Source organism: Sus scrofa, chromosome X, assembly GCF_054392235.1.
Source record: "Sus scrofa isolate SSC_HxYL_T2T_F1_AM1 chromosome X, Sscrofa_HxYL_maternal_Yorkshire_Landrace_v2.0, whole genome shotgun sequence".
Classification (NCBI taxonomy): Eukaryota; Metazoa; Chordata; class Mammalia; order Artiodactyla; family Suidae; genus Sus; species Sus scrofa.
This window is the reverse complement of record NC_139401.1, coordinates 108,291,591-108,311,836: the sequence shown is the minus strand read 5'-3', so window position 1 is coordinate 108,311,836 and position 20,246 is coordinate 108,291,591. Positions and strand designations below refer to the sequence as shown.

General features: G+C 47.4%; 1 protein-coding gene across 14 annotated transcripts in view; it reads left to right on the top strand.

Moving 5' to 3' along the window:
• Positions 1 to 11,709, top strand: part of SEPTIN6 (septin 6) — a 72,560-nt gene extending 60,851 nt beyond the window's left edge. For 3 of the 14 annotated variants that reach the window (XM_013986374.3, XM_021080253.2, XM_085008299.1), the window contains exons 9-11: positions 927 to 1,117; positions 3,971 to 4,015; positions 7,508 to 10,486. In XM_013986374.3, coding sequence (XP_013841828.2) covers positions 927 to 1,117; positions 3,971 to 3,974 — 195 coding nt within the window. In that variant the 3' untranslated portion in view covers positions 3,975 to 4,015; positions 7,508 to 10,486. Of the gene's footprint in view, positions 1 to 926; positions 1,118 to 3,970; positions 4,016 to 7,507 lie in introns of all 14 variants that reach the window. The other 11 variants (XM_013986373.3, XM_085008297.1, XM_085008298.1 and 8 more) reach the window with 6 other exon arrangements.
• The last annotated feature ends 8,537 nt before the right edge of the window (positions 11,710 to 20,246 follow it).

Here is a 20,246-nt window from a genome sequence, read left to right as displayed (position 1 = left end):
ATCTCGTTTGGGTCTCTGGCCCTGTTGAGAGCTGGTTAAGCTTCCCCGTGATCAAAGCTGAGGTTTCTGCCCCATCCCACTGTCTCCTTCTTTTATCTCCTCCTGTGTCCAAGGACAAGTGTTTTCTTTGCACAGCTTCGGCATTGCTGGAGTTTTCTCTGCAATCCCTGATGATGCTTGGTGATTGGAGGGGATCAGGAAAGGCAGGGGCCCCTTTCACCTTGAGCGATTTCAGTCTGTGGTCATCTAAAGAATGGTTGGCCTTGGGCGAATTCCTTAACTTCTCTCCTACCTCTGTTTCCCATAAAATTCAGCTAATAACAGAAAACCTACCTCATAGGGTTGTTGTGATGATTAATGAGTTAATACATATAAAGTGCTTATAAAAGTCAGTTCCTGGCCTATAGTAAGCACTTGATAGATGTTCTAGATTATAATCGATGTAGTTATTACTGTATGGGACTCTTTTTTTTTTTTTATTTATATGCACCCTTAGCACATGGAAGTTCCCGGGTCAGGGGTTGAATCTGAGTTGCAGCTGCAGCACCACTGGATCCTTTAACCCTCCATGTTGGGTCGGGGACCAACCTGCACAACCCGAGCTGCTGCAATCTGATTCTTAACCCACTGCACCAAAGCGGGAACTCCTATGGGGACCCTTTTAAATAAATAAACTGCTTGATTAAGCAGAATGTGCATTTCCCTGACCATATTCAGGAGCAGAAATGAGGAGGTAAAATGCCAAGAGAACTATCCAGAACATGGTGCTCTTTGATGCAGTCATAGCTGTCTCTGGCGGAAATGTCTCAAGTCCCAGGGTCTTGCAGGTCACAGGCCTGCTTGTCCCCCCCACCCCGGGCTCGGCTCAGCTGGGATCTGCTCATGGGGGTGGCCCCCGCCCCAAACTCCCTGTGCTTCCCTGCCAGCTGCATGAGAAGTTTGACCGTCTGAAGAAACTACACCAGGACGAGAAGAAGAAGCTGGAGGATAAGAAGAAATCCCTGGATGACGAAGTGAACGCTTTCAAACAGAGAAAGACGGCGGCCGAGCTGCTCCAGTCCCAGGGCTCCCAGGCTGGAGGCTCACAGACGCTGAAAAGAGACAAAGAGAAGAAAAAGTAAGTAGCAGGCTGCTCTGGGGTGAGGGCTTCCTCCTCCTGCTCGTCCCCTCAGGGCAGTGACAGAGGCCAGCTGTGGGCCTATAGGCCCTATACCTGGTGTTCCCATGGGACCTTGGGATTCCCTGAGTTTGGGGAGCTGAGAGTAGGCAGGGCTGTATGTGGCCCCAGAGGCCCAGCCCTCCTGCTCGGCCTCTTGGGAAAGCCCTGCAAACTCCAGGTAGGAGGAAAGTGGGGGAAAGCAAAAGGATCGTGAGAGAGTAGAAAGAAAGGACACAACGAGAAGCTGCAAAGTGACAAGAAAGAGATGAATGAAAAGAAGGCCAGAGAGAGGGTGGCAGAAGCCTCTGGGCACCCTCTTCCCCCCGGTGACTCAAAGGCCTTCTCGCCTGTCCTGAGTCTGAGGTCGTGCACCTCTCCATGCCCGGATACCCCCTCCCCTCCCCACCTTGGTTCTCACGGCCGCAGCCAGCAGAGTTTAAGCGCTGCTGCTGAAGGCTGTAGCCTGGGCCCGATTTCTCACCCCTTCCTGTCCCTCCCTGTTGGCTGCTTAGTTGTTCCCAGCCTGGGGTACCAGGAACTTGGTGGGGAGCCCTCAGATGCTAGTATCTTCCGCGCACCCCATCCTCAACCTGGGGAGTAACTGTACAATCCATCCAGCTCCCCTGGGGTTCAGTGAGACAGGATAGCATGGGCTGCTGGTTACCTTGTGGCTCAATAACCCTGACCCAAGCCTAGGCTTTGCTTGCTGAAGTTGTCCATTCCTCCTCCCAGAACCAGAGAAGAAAAAAGCATTGTTTTTTTTTTTTCTTTCTAGGGCCGAACACTGTGACATATGGAGTTTCCCAGGCTAGGGGTCGAATAGGAGCTGCAGCTGCCGGTCTATGCCACAGCCACAGCAACACCAGATCCGAGCTGCGTCTGCAACCTACACCACAGCTCACAGCAATGCTGGATCCTTAACCCACTGAGCAAGGCCAGGGACCAAACCCGCATCCTCAAGGATACTAGTCGGGTTTGTAACCACTGAGCCACAACAGGAACTCTCAAGAAAAGCATTTCTTTTTTTTTTTTCTTTTGGTTTTAGGGCCGCCCCTGCAGGATATGGAGGTTCCCAGGGTAGGGGTCAAATTGGAGCTACAGCTGCCAGTCTATACCACAGCCACAGCCATGCAGGATCCGAGCTGTGTCTGTGACCTACACCACAGCTCACGGCAATGCCGGATCCTTAACCCACTGAGCAAGGCCAGAGATCGAACCCCCAACCTAGTCGGATTCGTTTCCGCTGTGCCATGATGGGAACTCCAAGGAAAGCATTTCTGAAGAGACCTATACAACACCAGGAAAACATCCCGTGGTCCCTTGCGCTCTAGTTATTTGTGCAGTGTGACTGCAGAAGCCCTCATGTGGAGAGTCCGGCAGTGTCCTCACTAAGGCGGCCTGAGGATCTAAAAGATGGCCTTGGTCATCGTCTTCTGTTCTTAGCCCCTTGCTGCTAGACTCAATTATTGGATATTTGCCAGAAGGAGGAAACATCTTCCTTTCGTCTGTGCCGACTTATCACTTAGGCATAAAAACAGTACAACTTCTCACCAACAATAAAATACAGCAATAAAATATTTTATATTTGAAGGCACTCAGTTTTGCCACCTGCTTATTCTTTTTTCCAAAGTGTAATTTGGATGAGTTCCCTGGTGGCTCAGTGGGTTAAGGATATGACGTTGTCACTGCTGTGGCTTGGGTTGCTGCTGTGGTGAGGGTTTGATCCCTGGTCCCAGAACTTCCACATGTTGCAGGCACGGTCAAAAAAAAAAAAAAAAAAAGTGGCCATTTTGGACATTTTCACCACTTAGTCCATAGATTTTTTGTTATGAATCTCAACACTGTATGTCAAAGTCGCTGACTTATTAACTTTTTTCAGTATTCCCTGATAATTAAAGTTCAAGTAGTCTAGTCTGAAAAAAGACTCTTTGGACACACTGTATATTAACTGATCTGTCATGGTGTGTTAGTTGCACCAGAAGGAATGGATTCCTATTTTTAAGATCAGAGAAGTCTAAATTTGTCTGCCAGCTCCAACCTGCTGCCTTCATAGTCCGGTGGTGTTTGTTAACTCAGTCCCTGGGGCAGTTTTGCAGCCTGCTGGCAGGAATTAGGAGATTCATTTGTTCAGACCCCTGCTTGACACTAAGCTATCAATAGTCCCAGTTGAGATGTGCCATGGAAGTTCCTCCCAGACCAGGCTTCCTCCCAGTTGCCCCCAATCAACCACCCCACCACCCTGACCCCCAGACAGAAGACCCTGTATAGGAAGACATGCCTCTCCAGTCTCCAGGAATGTTTGGAGTTGGTGACGGCGCCCTTTTCCAGTGTTGAGATGGGTGGGCCCCTCAATGGCACGTGACACCTCCTGGTAACAAGAGAGCCTGACCAAACTGCCCATCCTCTTCCATACGTCAAAATGTATAAGTGGCCCCAGACCTGGGCTTTTTAGGTACTTCCCTGAACAGCTGGCTACCCTCTGGAAGGCCCATCATGAGACCTGTGTCTCTCTGGTCCCGTGGGGGTGGGGGGCTTGAGGGTGGAAGTGAGGGTGGCAGCCTTTCTTCTGGAGAAATGGTGGTTGCATCTACCGGAGTCACATACTGAGAATTTCCTTTGGCTGCCCTTTGAGAGGTTAAAAAAGAGTACCTGTGTTTCAGGGGGGGGTCCCTCCCCGCCCATCCTCCCTCTTCCCTTCCCCACTCCTCCTAATCTCCTTTGACCTCTAGCTCTTCATTGTTTGTGTCAACTCATAATATTTGATGTCTCCCCAAGCTCACTCCATCTTCATCAGCTCTTACTGTTTTACAGTTAACTCTGCTGTTTGCTGCATGCTGCATGAGACCCAGGGTCCTGGTAAGCTTTATTAACTCTAAATAGAACTGGCAGTGGCTTCTAGAACACACCTCCCCAAATCCTACCCTCTGCCCAACACACATATCTAATATAAAAGAAGCTGCTTCATTGTCCTAGCTGGTTGGCTCGAGTGACTTATAATATAAAAAAAAGAGTCTGGTGTGATTTCAGGTGTACATGTGGAATGTTGGCCTTCCTGATTAAAAATGGGCTGTTTTCAGACTTTTGCTGCTAGAAACAGCTAGGTAGCTTAGGCGGATCCTGTGATCAATATTTGAGGTTTCAGTTGAGGCGATTTTTCTTCCCCCTTAAGTAGCCGTCATCATTACTTTCAAAATTGACTAAACTGTAGTGACGGGGGAAACTCTTGGGTTCACAAACCCTGTCCTGCAGTGTCAAGGTCAGCCTTGACCCCCAGGTTTGGGATGTTCTGAGCCAATGGAAACTTGCTTCTCTGTTTCCTCTGGCGGCTGTTTCTTATCCAAGGAGTTCAAGTTCTCCAGTTTCCTTTGGCTGTGTAAACCCCTCCCCCCAACATGATAACAGTGGATAAAATGAAGAGTTCTCAGATGTAGAGAATTCTTTACATGTAAACACCAGCTTCATGAACACTTTTGACGAGGAGGTAGGCAGGTAAGGTGGATTTCTGAGGGCTAGGTGTTATGTCTACAGAAGTGAATAAAGCAGCCCCTGGTTATATAGAGACATAGTGTATAGGTTGATTAAAGCAACGATGAAGTGTCTTCTGTCTGTTCTACTAGACTCAGGTCGTGAGTGGGGAGGGAAGATAAATGTTTCTAACTTAACATCATTAGGCTAATTACCATTCTTAAACTTTATCGTAGAAACTTTCAAACAGGAACAAAAGAAGAGAGAGGGTAATGAATGCAGCCCCATGTGCCCACAATCCAGCCCCCATACAACTGTCCACATCTGCCAGTCCTGTCTCATCTATTACCCCAAACTGGCTGGATGATTGTAAAGCAAAACCCATATCATTTCATCTGTAAAGACGTCAGCATGTATCTCGAAAAGCTAATGACTCTTTGAAAAAAAAAAAAAAACACAAAAGCACAATGCCACCATTATCACACCTCCAAAATTACCAGTTTGTTCGCATAACATTTCTAGCCAGTGTTCAGAATACCCCAGTTGTCTCCTAAAGGCCTTTTACATGTGGCTTTTGGATCAGGGAATGCAAAATATTGGGAAGGCTTCTCCCCACTCACCCATGCAGCTGATGATTTAAACGGAGAGCCTGCTGTGAGTCACCAAGCTGATTGCTGCAGCTACTGCTCGGGGGACTCAGGGCAGCTGGCAAAACATCCTACTTTCTAGCGAATCCCAAAGAGGAAGTCCCCAGAGGCATCTGAAACATAAGGCCCATGAAATTGGGCCAAAGGCAACAACCCTCAAAGAACAACGGAATGATTTACTGTCTGGCTTAGAGGCAACTCTTAGAGCCCTGTTAGTTGACTTGAATGAAACAGCAGGTTTCCATGTCAGAAGACACTCGAGCCCTAGAGGGGCTGTCTGTCCACCAGCTGTCTGTCCACTGCTGCAGGCCCCGTGCCCAGCAGGGGGCGCTGACACTCAGTTCACGTGTATCTTCCTTGTTCCTCTCCTTTGCAATGAGAACAGGAAGGATGCATCCTGGTCAGTTGGACTTCAGTTTATGAAACCCGAATTAATGCGGCTTGACACAATCTGGTTCAGCTTTCCCTGAGTAAATCACCAGGAGTGGCCTTTACTAAAATGAATCCTGGCAAAGCTAGACTTAAAGCTATAATTTACAAATGAGAGGCAATTGGCCAGCGAGACCAGCCAACCCTGACCCTAAGTTAGATTGGCTGTTTCTGGCGTGCTTCTCCCCAGCAGAACACGAAAGCTGTTCCAAACCAAATAGGAGATGGAGGTCCTGGCTCCCTGGGGGTTTGAAAGCAGCAAAGGCAGCCTGTCCCTTCTCCAAAGCCCTCATGCCCCAAGTGGCTCACAAAGGCCAGCCCTCATTGATGCTGCTGCAGGCAGAGTGAAGCTTACTGTTCCTCACTGGTTTTGAAATTGCTTCAGGCACTACTGGCAGCCGTCTGCAACTGCAAGAGAAATTCTTTCTCTGTGACCCGTACAGAGTTGCAGATGCTATGTCTCATCGGTTACCAGCCCCTTTGACCCTTGACGGGGGCGGTGGGGGGGGCACTGCACAGTATATGGACAGCCTACACATGTCAGAATATTTCAGCCTTCCCATGAAGCCCAGAATCCAGGCCACTGCAGTGTTTTCTAGGAGGCAGACAAGGAAGAACGGAGCTGAGCATTTGTATTCCATGTTAACACTCTTCAAAGTGTTTTTCTGTATGAGATCCCATTTCCACCTGACAACAGTCCTATGAGGTTGAGGGGGAAGGACGGAGCTTCAGTTTACAGGATGAATAAATGGAGGAGTGCGGGGTGTGAGAGACTTAGCCAGGGATCGCACAGTGAGTTAGTGGCAGAACTGGGACAGGAAAGCAAAACTCCTAATTCCTGGTATAAATTGCCATTCACATGAGTGTGTGTGTGTGTGTGTGCGTGTGTGTGTAGGTGTGATGTAGTCACTGAGGAAGTGACTACGCTCAGCGTATGCTTTTAACTGTCCATCACCAATATCTTTTTTTTTTTTTTTTTGTCTTTCTGTCTTTTTAGGGCCGCACCCACGGCATAGGGAAGTTCCCAGGCTAGGGGTCCAATCAGAGCTACAGCTGCCAGCCTACACCAACGCCAGATCCGAGCCACATCTGCAACCTACACCATAGCTCATGGCAACGCGGGATCCTTAACCCACTGAGCAAGGCCAGGGATCAAACCCGCAGCCTCATGGATGCTAGTCGGGTTTGTTACCACTGAGCCATGACGGGAACTCCACAAGGGTGAAGTTTAAATGGGAGGAAGGTCAAAGTGCAGAGTGAGCACAAAGCAGTAATGGATTTCCATAGTCCAGGTTTTCAGGTGACTGGTGGGACCCTAGCTCAGAGCCCAGCCACCACCCCCAGACACTTTGGTACCAGTTAGCTGACGGAGACTCTTTGAAGGTGACCTGAGGTGAAACCTCTACCTCTGCCTCCTCCGGGACAAAGCAGTCAGAGCCTGGCACTCTGTCCCCTGGCCTGAGGCCACCTGGAGATTTACCGAAGGTACTCCTGTACCTGGTGTCCGGGTGGGGGGCACTAGTCAGGACATCATAATTAAGAAGAGAGAGAAAGGATTCTCGCAGCTTAAGTTGATCATTATTTTGCAAACTAATGTCACTACTCACCACTCAGAGGTATGCGTGTGGGTGATTGAGAGAGAAAGCACGTTCCCAGAAACCAATGGAATGAGGCCTTTAGACCATCTAACAGAGCTAAATTCTAATTTATCCATTAGTCATCATGACAATTTTCTTCTAACTTTTTTTTTTTGTTTTTGGACATTAATCCATCCATTCATTAACCCAACTTCTCTTTTTATTTTCAGTTTGGGCTTCCTGTAGACACCCTTTTCCTGCGCAACAGAGCTGGGCCTCCCTTTCTCTAATTCGCCCTTAACACGTCTAGGGGGCACACCACCTCCACCCTCCCCTCTCTTCCCGTCAAGGTTTCTAGAAGTCCAAGAGTCCGAGGACAGGGTCAGGCCTCTGGTCAAGAAGCCAGCAGTCGCATGGCTTGGAGATGCATCCTGCATCCCAGCCAGTGCTCCTCCCAGTGCCCCCAGCCGGCCACTCCCCACCGCATCCTTGCCAGGGGGTGACATGTTCAGGGGTCCCATCTGCTACTCCATACCACCAGCCTCCCTGTCCCAGCTGTCACTGCTACTTGTTTCCCTGAGGTATTTGCATCCACCATGACTGGGTGAGCACCGGTCACTGGGCCTCCCCAAACACCCCACAGCCCCTTCTCAGAAGGTTCCAGAAGGAGGTCACTTGGTGCCTTTTCTTTCTGGCCTGTCAGCCCAGCCCTTTCCAGTTTGGATGCACTCAAGCTGGATTCAGAATCTGGAATGAGTTTATTTACACCTAGCCCTTCCCAGACAACACAACGACTGAAGAAAGTAGCATGTTTGCCCTCCTTATAATATGGGTACCCCACAGGTGCAGAAGGGAGAATAAACCTGAATATTATTACCAGCCTAGTGTCTTATGGAATTGTCTCGGCATGCCCTATGTAACTCCCCTTGGGACGCCACACCATCCCAACAAGGCAGGGCCATCGCGGGCATAATCAGCCGCTGTCGCCAAACTGAGCGGTCAGAGAATCAGTGTTTTCAGTCTGGCTTTGGTGCATCTTCCAGTCTATTTATTTGGTGAATGCGATGATGAGTTTCCATCTGTATTTTGCACGTGTCTCCCAATAAGAAGAGGTGAGACCGTCTGTGGGAGAGAAAAAAAAAAAGAGATGTCGAGCCTTGGAAGGTCCCTAACTTGATCTCCAGTCTAAGGATTTGATAGTTGAAGATTTTCCAGCCCTAATTCTTATACTGGGGCCTGAGAGTGGCTTTGGGAACCCCTTTGCGATAGAGAGCCCTCCACTGTCAGGGCCACGAGGCGCAGTGGCCTTTGGTGTTTGGCCAGTGAGAGCGTGAGAGCTGCAGGTGACCTGGCAACGATCTGTGGCTAACACCCCGTTTCTCTGCCCTTCCTTTGCAGTAACCCATGGCTGTGTACTGAATAGCATTCCCCGCTACAGCTGGACTGGACTCCATTTAGCCTTTTAAGCCAAGGTTCCTCTTGTAACTGACAGCTTTCCTTTGGGATGCCAGGCAGCCGGGTCCCCCCACCCCATCCCCCGCCCCACCACGTACTTCTACTTCAAGCCCCACTTCTTCTCTTGATTTCTGCCTCTCAGTCCCACCGGCATGGACCATGACCACCTTCGTTTTTATTTTTATTTTTTTGTGAGGGTTTGTTTTTCTTTGGTCACTTTCTTTCAAAACACATGTCAAACAAGGTGACGCCCCATTTCCAGGCCTTTTAGAAGTGTTGAGAATGGGGAGGGGTTGGTTCTTCAATAACAGATAATAACAGGAGGTGAAAAGTAGAAAAAACAAAAAGCAAACGAAGACATACACTTTATCGTTTCTTCTTGGCAAAGCAAGAGTGTGGCTTTGATCTGTTCGGCAAGTCACTGATTTGGCAAGTGGCCAAAAGCAAGTACGAAGGTGATGCCACCAAAGCACAAGCTAGTTTCTTGAGAAAATCCAAGTCCCAGTGGAACAGTTCAGGAGCCCCTGTGGTCCAAGATTTAAAAAAACAAAAAAGCTGGGAGACTTAGCCAGTAGCTCAGGGAGATGCTAAGTTAGGGTCAGGTCTCCTTGGAAAAGGCTTCTTTTCCGCAGCTTTGGTGTTTCTGTGACCAGTGTCACAGCTGCTTCCGGAGAATCCCAAACTTAAACCCTCACCCACTCTCCGTCCCTTGGGCTAATTATTTGCATTACAAATAGGAGGCCCCTCATTTGCACTTGTTTACAGATTAACTGCTTGAGGCTTGAGGACCTCCGAAAACTGAAAACTTTGAAAGGTATTACAGCCATCCAGCCTTTGAGAGACCTTCAGAGACTAGGCAGGGATTCCGTATGGAGACATTTTGGTCTGGAAGGTAGATAGGACCCCCCCCTTTTTTTTAAGAGGAAACAGAGGCCCAGAGAAATAAAGGGACTTGCCAGAGGTCCCAGGGCTGTTTCATGGCTGAAGCCAGGCTAAATTGCATGCCTTCTGACTCCCGATCCATTTCACGGATGGATTCTGTTCGTGTCTGTTCCTGGAGACAAGTCTTTGGATGTTCTGGAGAAATATTAGTATTAGGGGGCCTTTGAGGGTTTTATCCTGTAGAAAAATATCCGAGGATAGGGTGGGGAGGGGCGGGCAAAGCAGAGGACTTCCGATGATGATAGGCGTCAAGGGCACCTGTCAGGTGGTCAGCTTCTCTGGGCATCCATTTAACAGGTGCCCTGGGTGATGTTTGTAATCAGGGAAGTTTGGTAAACAAAAAAATCTAACCTGCGAGTAGACATGAGACCTTTAGAAAGTCAACCGAGGCTATCAAAAGAATTAAAATCTTATTTGAATTGAGTAGCCTGTCTCACTGTAGACAGAAAGGTTTTTTTTTTTTTCCTTCTTCCGTGAAAATGCTTTTTAATTAGTACAGTTGTTACTATTTAAGAAAAAATACCCTAAGTACTCTGTTTACTTCTGGTGAAACAAAACCAGTCATTAGACTCGTTCTGTACCCCGCCCCACCCCCACCCCAGACTGGAATGGAATGGCTTTTCTGAAAAATCCCTATGTGTACACACACACACACACACACACCCCTCATTTGTCTTATTAAGTTTGCTTTTCCTAGCTGCAATACAGATCACTTTTGGTTTCGTTTATGTTTTTTTGTTTTAACCATTTGACATTCACATGTGGCTGTTAATATGTGCTTTTCTTTTTAAATTAAAACAAGAAGCTTTCAACTGGTGTGTGGTGTTCTTAAAACCTTCTCAGCAGATTTCCCCGTGAGGATGGTCCATCAGGGACCCCGCATCTTACCTGTCTTCTCCAAGTTTAATCTGTGCTGCCTCACCCTGCCCACTCCCCTCACCCTGTCTTACTTTGAATGTCCTTTGTCTTGGGCTAATTTCATGTTTTCTTTCTCTTTCTCTCTCCCTCTCCAGCTTTTTTTAATCTTGTCTTCAGCAGCTGCACTAAGTCTAAAGGAGAAGACTGCCATTATAGAAGAGTTAGGGTTTCACATTGTCTCAAACCAGAAACCAACCAATTCCCTCCCCTCCCCAAGCTGCGCGTGCACACACACACACACACACACACACACACACACACACCCCACAGTCAACTAGTGTTCATGTGTCCCTGTGACCAGGCAAGAAGCTCTCTCCTGACTTACATGGTATTTTAAATGGAAGTATCTTGTCCTAACCTAACGAGGCAGGAAAAGAACTGTCAGAGCTGGAGAATGGACCAAAGGTAACCTCAGAGAGACAGCTGCGGGACGACTCAGCCAAGTGTAAGGAGACTTCAGCTGTGGGTGTGGAAGTTCTGTTCACAAGTTCTCCTTTGAGTTTTCCGTCTTTCTTTTTAAACCCCAATTCTCTGGGTCAGCTGTCTGTGGGCACCCTGGAACATTGCTGAAGAGGGGAGAGAAAATCGAGGGACATTCATAGTGTCTTCAGCACTCACAGACCTTCCGCAGACCCCCAGCAAGGGTGAACATGGATCTACTAACACTCAGGCGGAGAAGGGAGAGACGGGAGGGAACTTAAGCTTAGTGAGAGCAAAATTACTCCATTCAGCCTTCTAAGGCCAGTGGGAGTTTTGAGAGAGGTTTCTGCTCAAGCTGGGATCTGGAGGGAGAGCTTTGATGTTGCCAGATCCTTGCACCCGTTGGTCTAAATTGCATCAGAGCACCATGTGAGCGCGCTCATTCCACGTGCCGCTACCACTCTCGCCATTCTGCTGTCCACTGTCTCTTGAGAGAGCCTCTTTGCATGTTTTCCAGAATCTGTGTTCATTTGTCCTTTCTTCTCCTTTGTTCTTTTTGCTCAATGATGTGACCAGTCACTGCCCCTCTGGGGCTTTCATTTGCCAAGAAAGAAACATCCTGAAACCAGCACTGTTTAGCTTGATACCTTTCTAATGTCCATGTCAATTTTCAATAAAATTCAAAGAAATGCTCAAAGGTTGTGTGATCTGATCTTAGATCATTAGGTGATGTGCCCACCATGGATTGTCTTAGAAGGAGTGGGTGGCTTCTTTTCAAGGTGGTGACTTGATGGGCTCAAGGAGGCACCATCAACCGGCTTGCAACCTTCCTGGGGGTCGGGGGGCTGCTGGACCCACTCCCTCCATCTGGGCTTGGAATTCCCAATTGGTGAAGTGGGGTGAGCAGGAAGTCCTTTACTTTTCCTTCATTAGCATGGATTTAACTGATCCCTTGAGCTCATTATCATCTAGGATAATAGATGGAGAAGGTGGACTGCCAGATCCTACAGAATCTTGATTCGGGTGAGTTTTAATTCTGGGAGGAGAAGAACTCCGTGCTTCGTATCTTCTCGTATTTAATACTGTGATGTGAGCGTCCCCCAAATTCATGGATTGGGCTGTTCTTTATGACTGGAAAAGCTTTCTATAGATAGCAAGTAGTACTTGGTTTTCTGGCTCTACTAGGAACGGAAGCCTCCTTGTCTCTCCCAGCATTAAAGTGGATAAGAGGGAGAGTGGTCAGTTTTCGCAATTCTGGTCGCAGTCGAGGTGGACTTCCTTTCCCATTTCCCCAGTGGCCAGATGATGGAGACGGGAGCGCGGGCCGCCTCCTGGGCAGGAGTACCAAGGAAACCGCACCTGCCTGCTCCTGCGCAGCTCGCACACTAGGGGGCAGCCGAGCGGAAGAACGCTCGCCTGTGACATCAAGGAGCCCGGCCGGCAGCGAGGCATGGAAAAATCCAGCCTCTGGAGCCAGACAGACTTGCCAGCTGTGTGTGCTCTGGGGCAAGTTGTGTTCAAAAGTTCACTGTAAAAGAAGACTATCAGTAACTCCCTTGCAGGGTGATTGCGAAAGTTCCATGAGCTGATGTAAATGAAAGATCCGGGGATCCTTGTTAAGCGCGGAGTTTCCCCTTTATTAGAAGTATCTGAGGTTCTTCGAATCCAGTTTCTCAACGTCGGCACTATTGTCATTTGAGGCCAGATAATTCTTTGTTGTGGAGACTGTCCTGTGCGTTGCAGCGTCCCTACCCACTAGATGTCAGTAGCACACATCATCCCATCCCCAGCTGTGACAACCAAAACTCTCCAGATAATGCCAAAAGTCCCCTGCAGGGCAAACTCGCCCCAACTCGGGAAGGGTTGCTCCAGACCAGGGGTCTGCAAACTTTTTCTGTAAAAGGTCAGCTGGTAAGTATTTTAGGCTTTGCAGGACACATGGTCTCTGCAACTGTTCAACCAGACATTGATAAGCTGTAAAAGGATAAGTGTGACTGTGCACCAATAAAACTTCCTTTACACACACTGAAATTTGAAATTCACGTGTGAGTCTCATTTTCACATGTCCTGACTTACTATTATTTTTGATGTTTCCCACCATTTAAAAATATTAAGACCGCTCTTAGCATGAGGGTCCTACAAATACAGGCAGGGGGACTTGTGGGCCACAGTTTGCCGACCCTGCCTCTAAAGCATTTTGATGCTTGTTTGCATCATCAAACCTAAAGGTATTAGAAGTGACTGGCTGGAGTTCCCGTCGTGGCGCAGTGGTTAACGAATCCGACTAGGAACCATGAGGTTGCGGGTTCGATCCCTGCCCTTGCTCAGTGGGTTAACGATCCGGCGTTGCCGTGAGCTGTGGTGTAGGTTGCAGACGCGGCTCGGATCCCGCGTTGCTGTGGTTCTGGGGTAGGCTGGTGGCTATAGCTCCGATTCGACCCCTAGCCTGGGAACCTCCATATGCCGCGGGAGCGGCCCAAGAAATAGCAACAACAACAACAACAAAAGACAAAAAAAAAAAAAAAAAGAAGTGACTGGCTGATCCAAAGAAATCAGAAATGAAGACGAACGGCTGATGTTTTAATGCAAGTTAGTGGGGGAATGGGTTTGATTAAAATTTGCATATAGTTTTGCTAGATCATAGATGGGGGCAAGGGTCTGCTGGGGTGCTGAGAGACTGGCCCTGGGACAATACTGAGCAGTGTGAATCCAACTGCTTCTAGAGAGAGAATTGGGCCTCTAATCTCCTAAAAAAGGCTGAGCAGGAGTTCCCATCATGGCTCAGTGGAAACAAATCTCGACTAGCATCCATGAGGATGCAGGTTCGATCCCTGACCACTCTCAGTGGGTTAACGATCCGGCATTGCTGTGAGATGTGGTGTAGGTCACAGACACGGCTCGGATCCTGCGTTGCTGTGGCTGTGGCGTAGGCTGGCAGCTGCAGCTCTGATTGGACCCCTAGCCTGGGAACCTCCACATGCCTCAGGTGCGGCCCTAAAAAGACAAAAATAAATAAATAAATAAATAAAAGGCTGAGCAACCTGGCTCCACCTGTAAGCACTGAGGATAAGCAGCGTCATTTTGTCTGAAATACCCCCACCCTGACAGATTCATCCTTTTGCTAAAAGGACAGCTTTCTTGCAAGGTCGTTCTTTTAAAATGGGGGCAACTCTTGCACAAGCTCTGCATTAGGACAGTAATACTTCACAGTGGTTTCGCCGCCTGGACCTACTACCTTCCATCAATATCCAGCCAGGTCCTGCACTGCCTCTTAGCTTGTTTGGCTTGGGCTTTAGAAAGTCCCTGCCCTCCGCTCAATACCTATACAAAATTGTATGTATACTTGTTATGTGTCAGACTGGGGACAAACTCCTTATCTTGGTTTTGGGCTCAATGAAATTATTTTTTCTTAACCAAATAACAAGGTTGTATTGAGCACCTCCTGTGGCTTTGGCCCAGTGCCCTCTGCTATGGGGGATGCTTTGCATGAGATCAGTTACACTGCTCTTGAGGAGCTCACAGACTGGCCCTATCTTATCTGCTCAACCATATTTGCCAATACTTCCCAATACCCAGCCTCCATTCCAGTCCATTCCATCTCTCCTCCATTACACAAACTATTTGTTGACATTGTTTGAAATATCCATGTCTGATTTAAGTACTGCCTTCAAGGCTCCGGCCTACCTCCTCCTTGAAGCCTTTTTTTTTTTTTTTTTTCTTTTTAGGGCCACACCTGCGGCATATGAAAGTTCCTGGGCTAGAGGTCAAATCAAAGCTGCAGCTGCTAGCCTACACAACAGCTCAAGGCAACGCCGGATCCTTAACCCACTGAGCAAGACTAGGGATCGAACCCCCATCTTCATGGATACCGGTCGGGTTCGTGACCACTGAGCCACAACGGAAACTCCTTGAAGCCTTTCTTGACCCCACCCACCTCCTCTGATCTCTTCTCCATTTTTGAAACTCCTGGCTGAAATTTTATAGCCTTCTCTGCTTCTTGTTTGCGGGACTTCATTCCTCGAGCGATGTTAAGTTTTCTAAGGGTAAGAACCTCATTTATGGCACTCCAGGGGACCCAGGAAAGTACCGGACACACAATAAAAAGTAATTGAGAGGTACGTAGATGGAGATCCGTCACCAATGTAGAGAGCTATTGCACTTCTGAAACGTTTCTTTTTTCTTTTCTTTTCTTTTTTTTTTTTTTTTTTTTTTGGTCTTTTTGCCATTTCTTGGGCTGCTCCTGTGGCATATGGAGGTTCCCAGGCTAGGGGTCGAATTGGAGCTGTAGCCGCCAGCCTATGCCAGAGCCACAGCAACTCGGGATCCGAGCCGCATCTGCGACCTACACCACAGCTCACGGCAACGCCGGATCGTTAACCCACTGAGCAAGGGCAGGGATCGAACTGGCAACCTCATGGTTCCTAGTCGGATTTGTTAACCACTGCGCCACGACGGGAACTCCTGAAACGTTTCATTTTTGAAAGTAAGCTTCAAAAATAGTACAAAATACATCCATGTGCTCTTGACTTAGATGCAACAATCGATAATATTTTGCCCCCTTTGCTTTATCATTTATGCTCAGGCTCTTTTTCTCTCTCTGTACCTAGGCAGGTAGATAGAGATACATAATATTTTTTTCTGAAACATTTGAAGATAATTTACATGTGTCATGGCCCTTTACCCCTAAATATTCCAGTGAGCATTTCCTAACAATAAGGATGTTCTCTTACATAGCCACAGTTACCCACTTCCGTAAATTTAACATTGTTATACTGCTTTAATCTATTGAATAGTGTGCTTTACAGCAAGTTTCTTCCTTGCCGTTGGGTCTAGGATCACCCATTGTGTCTTGCTTCTTCAGTCTCCTTTAATCTGAAACAGCCTTTCTCTGTCTTTTATGACGTTAATATTCTTGAAGTCCCATTTTAAAAAATAGATCGTTCTGGAGTTCCTGCTGCGGAGCAGTGGGTTAAGCATCCAACTGCAGTGGCTTGGGTCATGGTGGAGGTGAGTTGGCAGCTGTGGCTTGTATTCAATCCCTGGCCTGGGAACTTCCATATGCCTCAGGTGCGGTCACAAAAAGCAAGCAAGAAAGAGAGAGACTGTTCTCATTTGGGGTCAAGATGTTGCCTGATTTCTCTACTATGTAATTAATTTCCCCCCCTTCTTTGCTACTAATAAACAATCCGTGAGGAGAAACTATAGGTCTATGCAAATATCCTACTCCTCATTGAAAACTTCCCCCTAGGAGTTCCCATCGTGGCTCAGCAGAAATGAATCTGACTAGCATCCATGAGGTTGCAGGTTCAGTCTCTGGCCTCGCTCAGTGGGTTAAGGATCCAGCGTTGCCATGAGCTGTGGTGTAGGTCGAAGATGCGTCTCGGATCTGGCGTTGCTTGGCTGTGGCTGTGGTGTAGGCTGGTGGCTAGAGCTCCTAGCCTGGAACCTCCATAGGCTGCTGATGCGGCCCTAAAAAGACAAAAAAAAAAAAAAAAAAAAAAAGGAAAGAAAGAAGGAAATTGACCCCTAGATTTAGCATCTACTGGTAATTCTTGCCTGACCCAATCTACAAAACGATGGTTTTCTAACTCTAGCATTCCCTTCATATTTCCAGTCAGCATGTGGTCTTCTACGTAAGCAAAGGCCCTCCCTTCTCCCTCATTATTTCTTCATCTACTTGGCTTCCTATTTTTTTCAGTGGCTCATTACTGTCTTTAATAATGTTGGTGCTCAAATCACCAAGATCTGGCCAGCTCCTAGCTATTGCTTTTAATCCACTAGTAGCCATTCCTCAGGCGTGCAGAATACTCTGGTCAAGAACTTTTGGTGAGGAGTTCCCGTCGTGGCGCAGTGGTTAACGAATCCGACTAGGAACCATGAGGTTGCGGGTTCGGTCCCTGCCCTTGCTCAGTGGGTTAAAGATCCGGCGTTGCCGTGAGCTGTGGTGTAGGTTGCAGACGCGGCTCGGATCCCGCGTTGCTGTGGCTCTGGCGTAGGCTGGTGGCTACAGCTCCGATTTGACCCCTAGCCTGGGAACCTCCATATGCCGCGGGAGCGGCCCAAGAAATAGCAACAACATCAACAACAAAAAAAAGACAAAAGACAAAAAAATAAATAAATAAAATAAAATAAAATAAATGTTTAAAAAAAAAAAAAAAAAAAAAGAACTTTTGGTGACCTAACTTCTGGGAATGTTTAGCCAGATTCCAGGTTTCCCTCCTCTCATCACTCACTGGCTCCCCCACAGGAAAGGGCGGAGAAGGAAGCTCAGAGCTGTCAGAAGGTGTGTGTGTGTGTGTTTCCTGTTCAGACAGTGGCCGGAGCCTGTGTTAGAACCGAGAAACATGATGGAGGGGAGGATGAGTGATTATAGGAGGTTTCTGGATTGTTTTAGGGTGGCGATGGCTGCCATTATTACAGCTCCCTCCTACACCTCTCTTCAACCATTATTCAGATAATCTACTTCTGCTTAGGGGTTTCAATTCCTGCTCACTGAGAAACCATCTGTTGTTTGTGAGAAGGGAACGGGCTAAGATAGGTTGGCTGAAGGATTTTTTGATCAGGATTACGAGGGAAAGAAGGTCATGGAGAATCATGCGAATTTTTGATTTGTTTCCTAGAGATGAAACTGCTTATTCCATAGCAGAAATTACAAACGGACTCCACTTATAGCGATTCCCTAACAAATGGCCTCTAACACCAGTTTCATTGCCTTACACTTTGTAATCCAAATTCTTAAGTCAGACTGCAATTATTTATTCCTATATGATGGAAGAATTTTCATCCAACCTGAAAGGAAGTCATTTTTCTTTCTCTTTCTTTCTTTCTTTTTCTTTCTTTCCTTTCTTTCCTTCTTTCTTTCTTTCTTTCTTTCTTTCTCTCTCTCTCTCTCTCTCTTTCCCTCTCTCTCTCTTTTTAATCTTTTCAGGGCCACACCCATGGCATATGGAGGTTCCCAGGCTAAGGGTCAAATCGGAGCTGTAGCTGCAGGCCACACCCACAGCCACAGCAACGCAGGATCTGAGCTGCGTCTGCGACCTACACAACAGCTCATGGCAACGCTGGATCCTTAACCCACTGAGGGAGGCCAGGGATCAAACCCTCATCCTCAAGGATGCTAGTTGGGTTCATTAACCACCGAGCCACTACGGGAACTCCCATTTTTTTTCTGAACTCTTTTTCTAAGAAAGATGTGTATTGACTGCAATGCTGATTTTGATGAAGTTTGGCTGCTTAGGCTGAAATTAATCTAACTGTAAAATAACAAATCAGCTTAAAATGTAGGCTCCAAGAAAATGAATTTCACAAGTTTGGGATAATAAGAAGAGCCTTCATTTATTCAATCATTCATTTAATTCAACAAATATCTATGGAGTTCCTACAGGAGCCAGATGTAGGTGCTAAAAGAAAGACAACTGAGTCCTTTGTTCTTATGCAGCTGACAAGGGGAGGTGGGGAGGAGTCATTTTTTTTTTTAAGTTCAAAACTTGGTCCAAGCTGTTAAGACAAGAACAAGCACAACACCCCCTCCCCCCAAAAAAACCCCAGAGCAATGCAATGGCAAATGTCTGGGGGAGCACTGGATGAGGAGTCAAGTCACCTAAATTTTGATCTCGGCTTTGCCATGAAAAATCTCTACAGCCTCCAGCTTATCACTACACCTCTCTGGCCTTATTTTTCACAATCACACAATGATTACTTGAATTTATTATCTCTAAGCTTCCTTTCTAGTATCATATTCTTTGACTTGATGGTACAAAGACTGTCATTACTTCAATAAACATGAATGCCTACCACAGAGTCAAAGACAAAATAGTCCCTGTGTAACGGGAGACAGGCATGGAAATAAATCATTATGCGACAGTGTGAAAAATGCTGTAATCTTCTGTTTTTCTCAGTCCAACACATTCCTACACATAAGATGTATCACACAATAAGACATATGCCTTTAAAGAGTTAAAGGGGACAATGGGTCAAAACCACCTCATCCAGTGGTCCTGCCACCATGGGACATTTAAGTTCTATGCAGGACTATTTCTCTCCAGCGACTCTGTAACCAGTTCCAGGACATGGGAGAAAACCCAGTTTCTTTTTCCTTTGTATTGACTATATTGAGCACACAGTGGGTGCTGTATAAATTCCCGGTGACAGACACTCATTGATTAACTAAGTTCATAGCACAGATTGGCAGACAGGGATTGAAGGATCGGGCTGGATCGGAACCACGCGGGGAGTGATAACATTTTCCTACAGTGATTGAGCCATCTGCTGCTGTGCAGTTTTAACCCTCTTTTTTTGGGGGGAGCTTTCATATTTTGTAATATTCTGCACGTTTTAAAGTGATACAGCTAATACAGAATTATTTGAAATCGTGATCAGAACGGTGTTAACACGATGTTTGTATTTCTCAACAATTGGGATAGAGTATGGACGATAAAAGTGCTTGCCTTGAGAAGTGGCTGTGGATGATTTTCTTTGCAAGTATTTAATTTTTTACTATTACTTCACGATAAAATCCAAAGCCAATGAGGAACGACGCACAGGGCTTTTCTTTTTTTTTTTTTTTTTTTTTTTGTCTTTTTTGTTGTTGTTGTTGTTATTGTTGCTATTTCTTGGGCCGCTTCCGCGGCATATGGAGGTTCCCAGGCTAGGGGTCGAATCGGAGCTGTAGCCACCAGCCTACGCCAGAGCCACAGCAACGCGGGATCCGAGCCGCGTCTGCAACCTACACCACAGCTCACGGCAACGCCGGATCTTTAACCCACTGAGCAAGGGCAGGGACCGAACCCGCAACCTCATGGTTCCTAGTCGGATTCGTTAACCACTGCGCCACGACGGGAACTCCGCACAGGGCTTTTCAAGCTATCCTCTGAAGAAAAAGCGCCACGGGGAGCTGACATTTTAGGGAAAAAAAAGTGTAAAACCCATTTCCAACCCAAGTCCCTCCCAAAGCACATGGTCCCAGTGTCGTAGGGCTCTGAAACCGAGGGAAAAGCGTCAGGCGAGCCACTGCCGCCAACAATCAGCTGAGAGAGCCTTCCAGGGACTTAAACTGGACAACGTCCCGGAACCTCGGAGAACCGCCCCCAAAGCCCCTTCCTGGAGCCCCGCCCACCGCTTGTAACCATAGTGCGTCAAAGGCCGGTAATCGTCATAAGTGGAAAAAAATATACATCGCGCGAGATTCAGCGACGGGATTTCGAAGTTAGGGAACAGCCGCGGCGCAGGCGCACT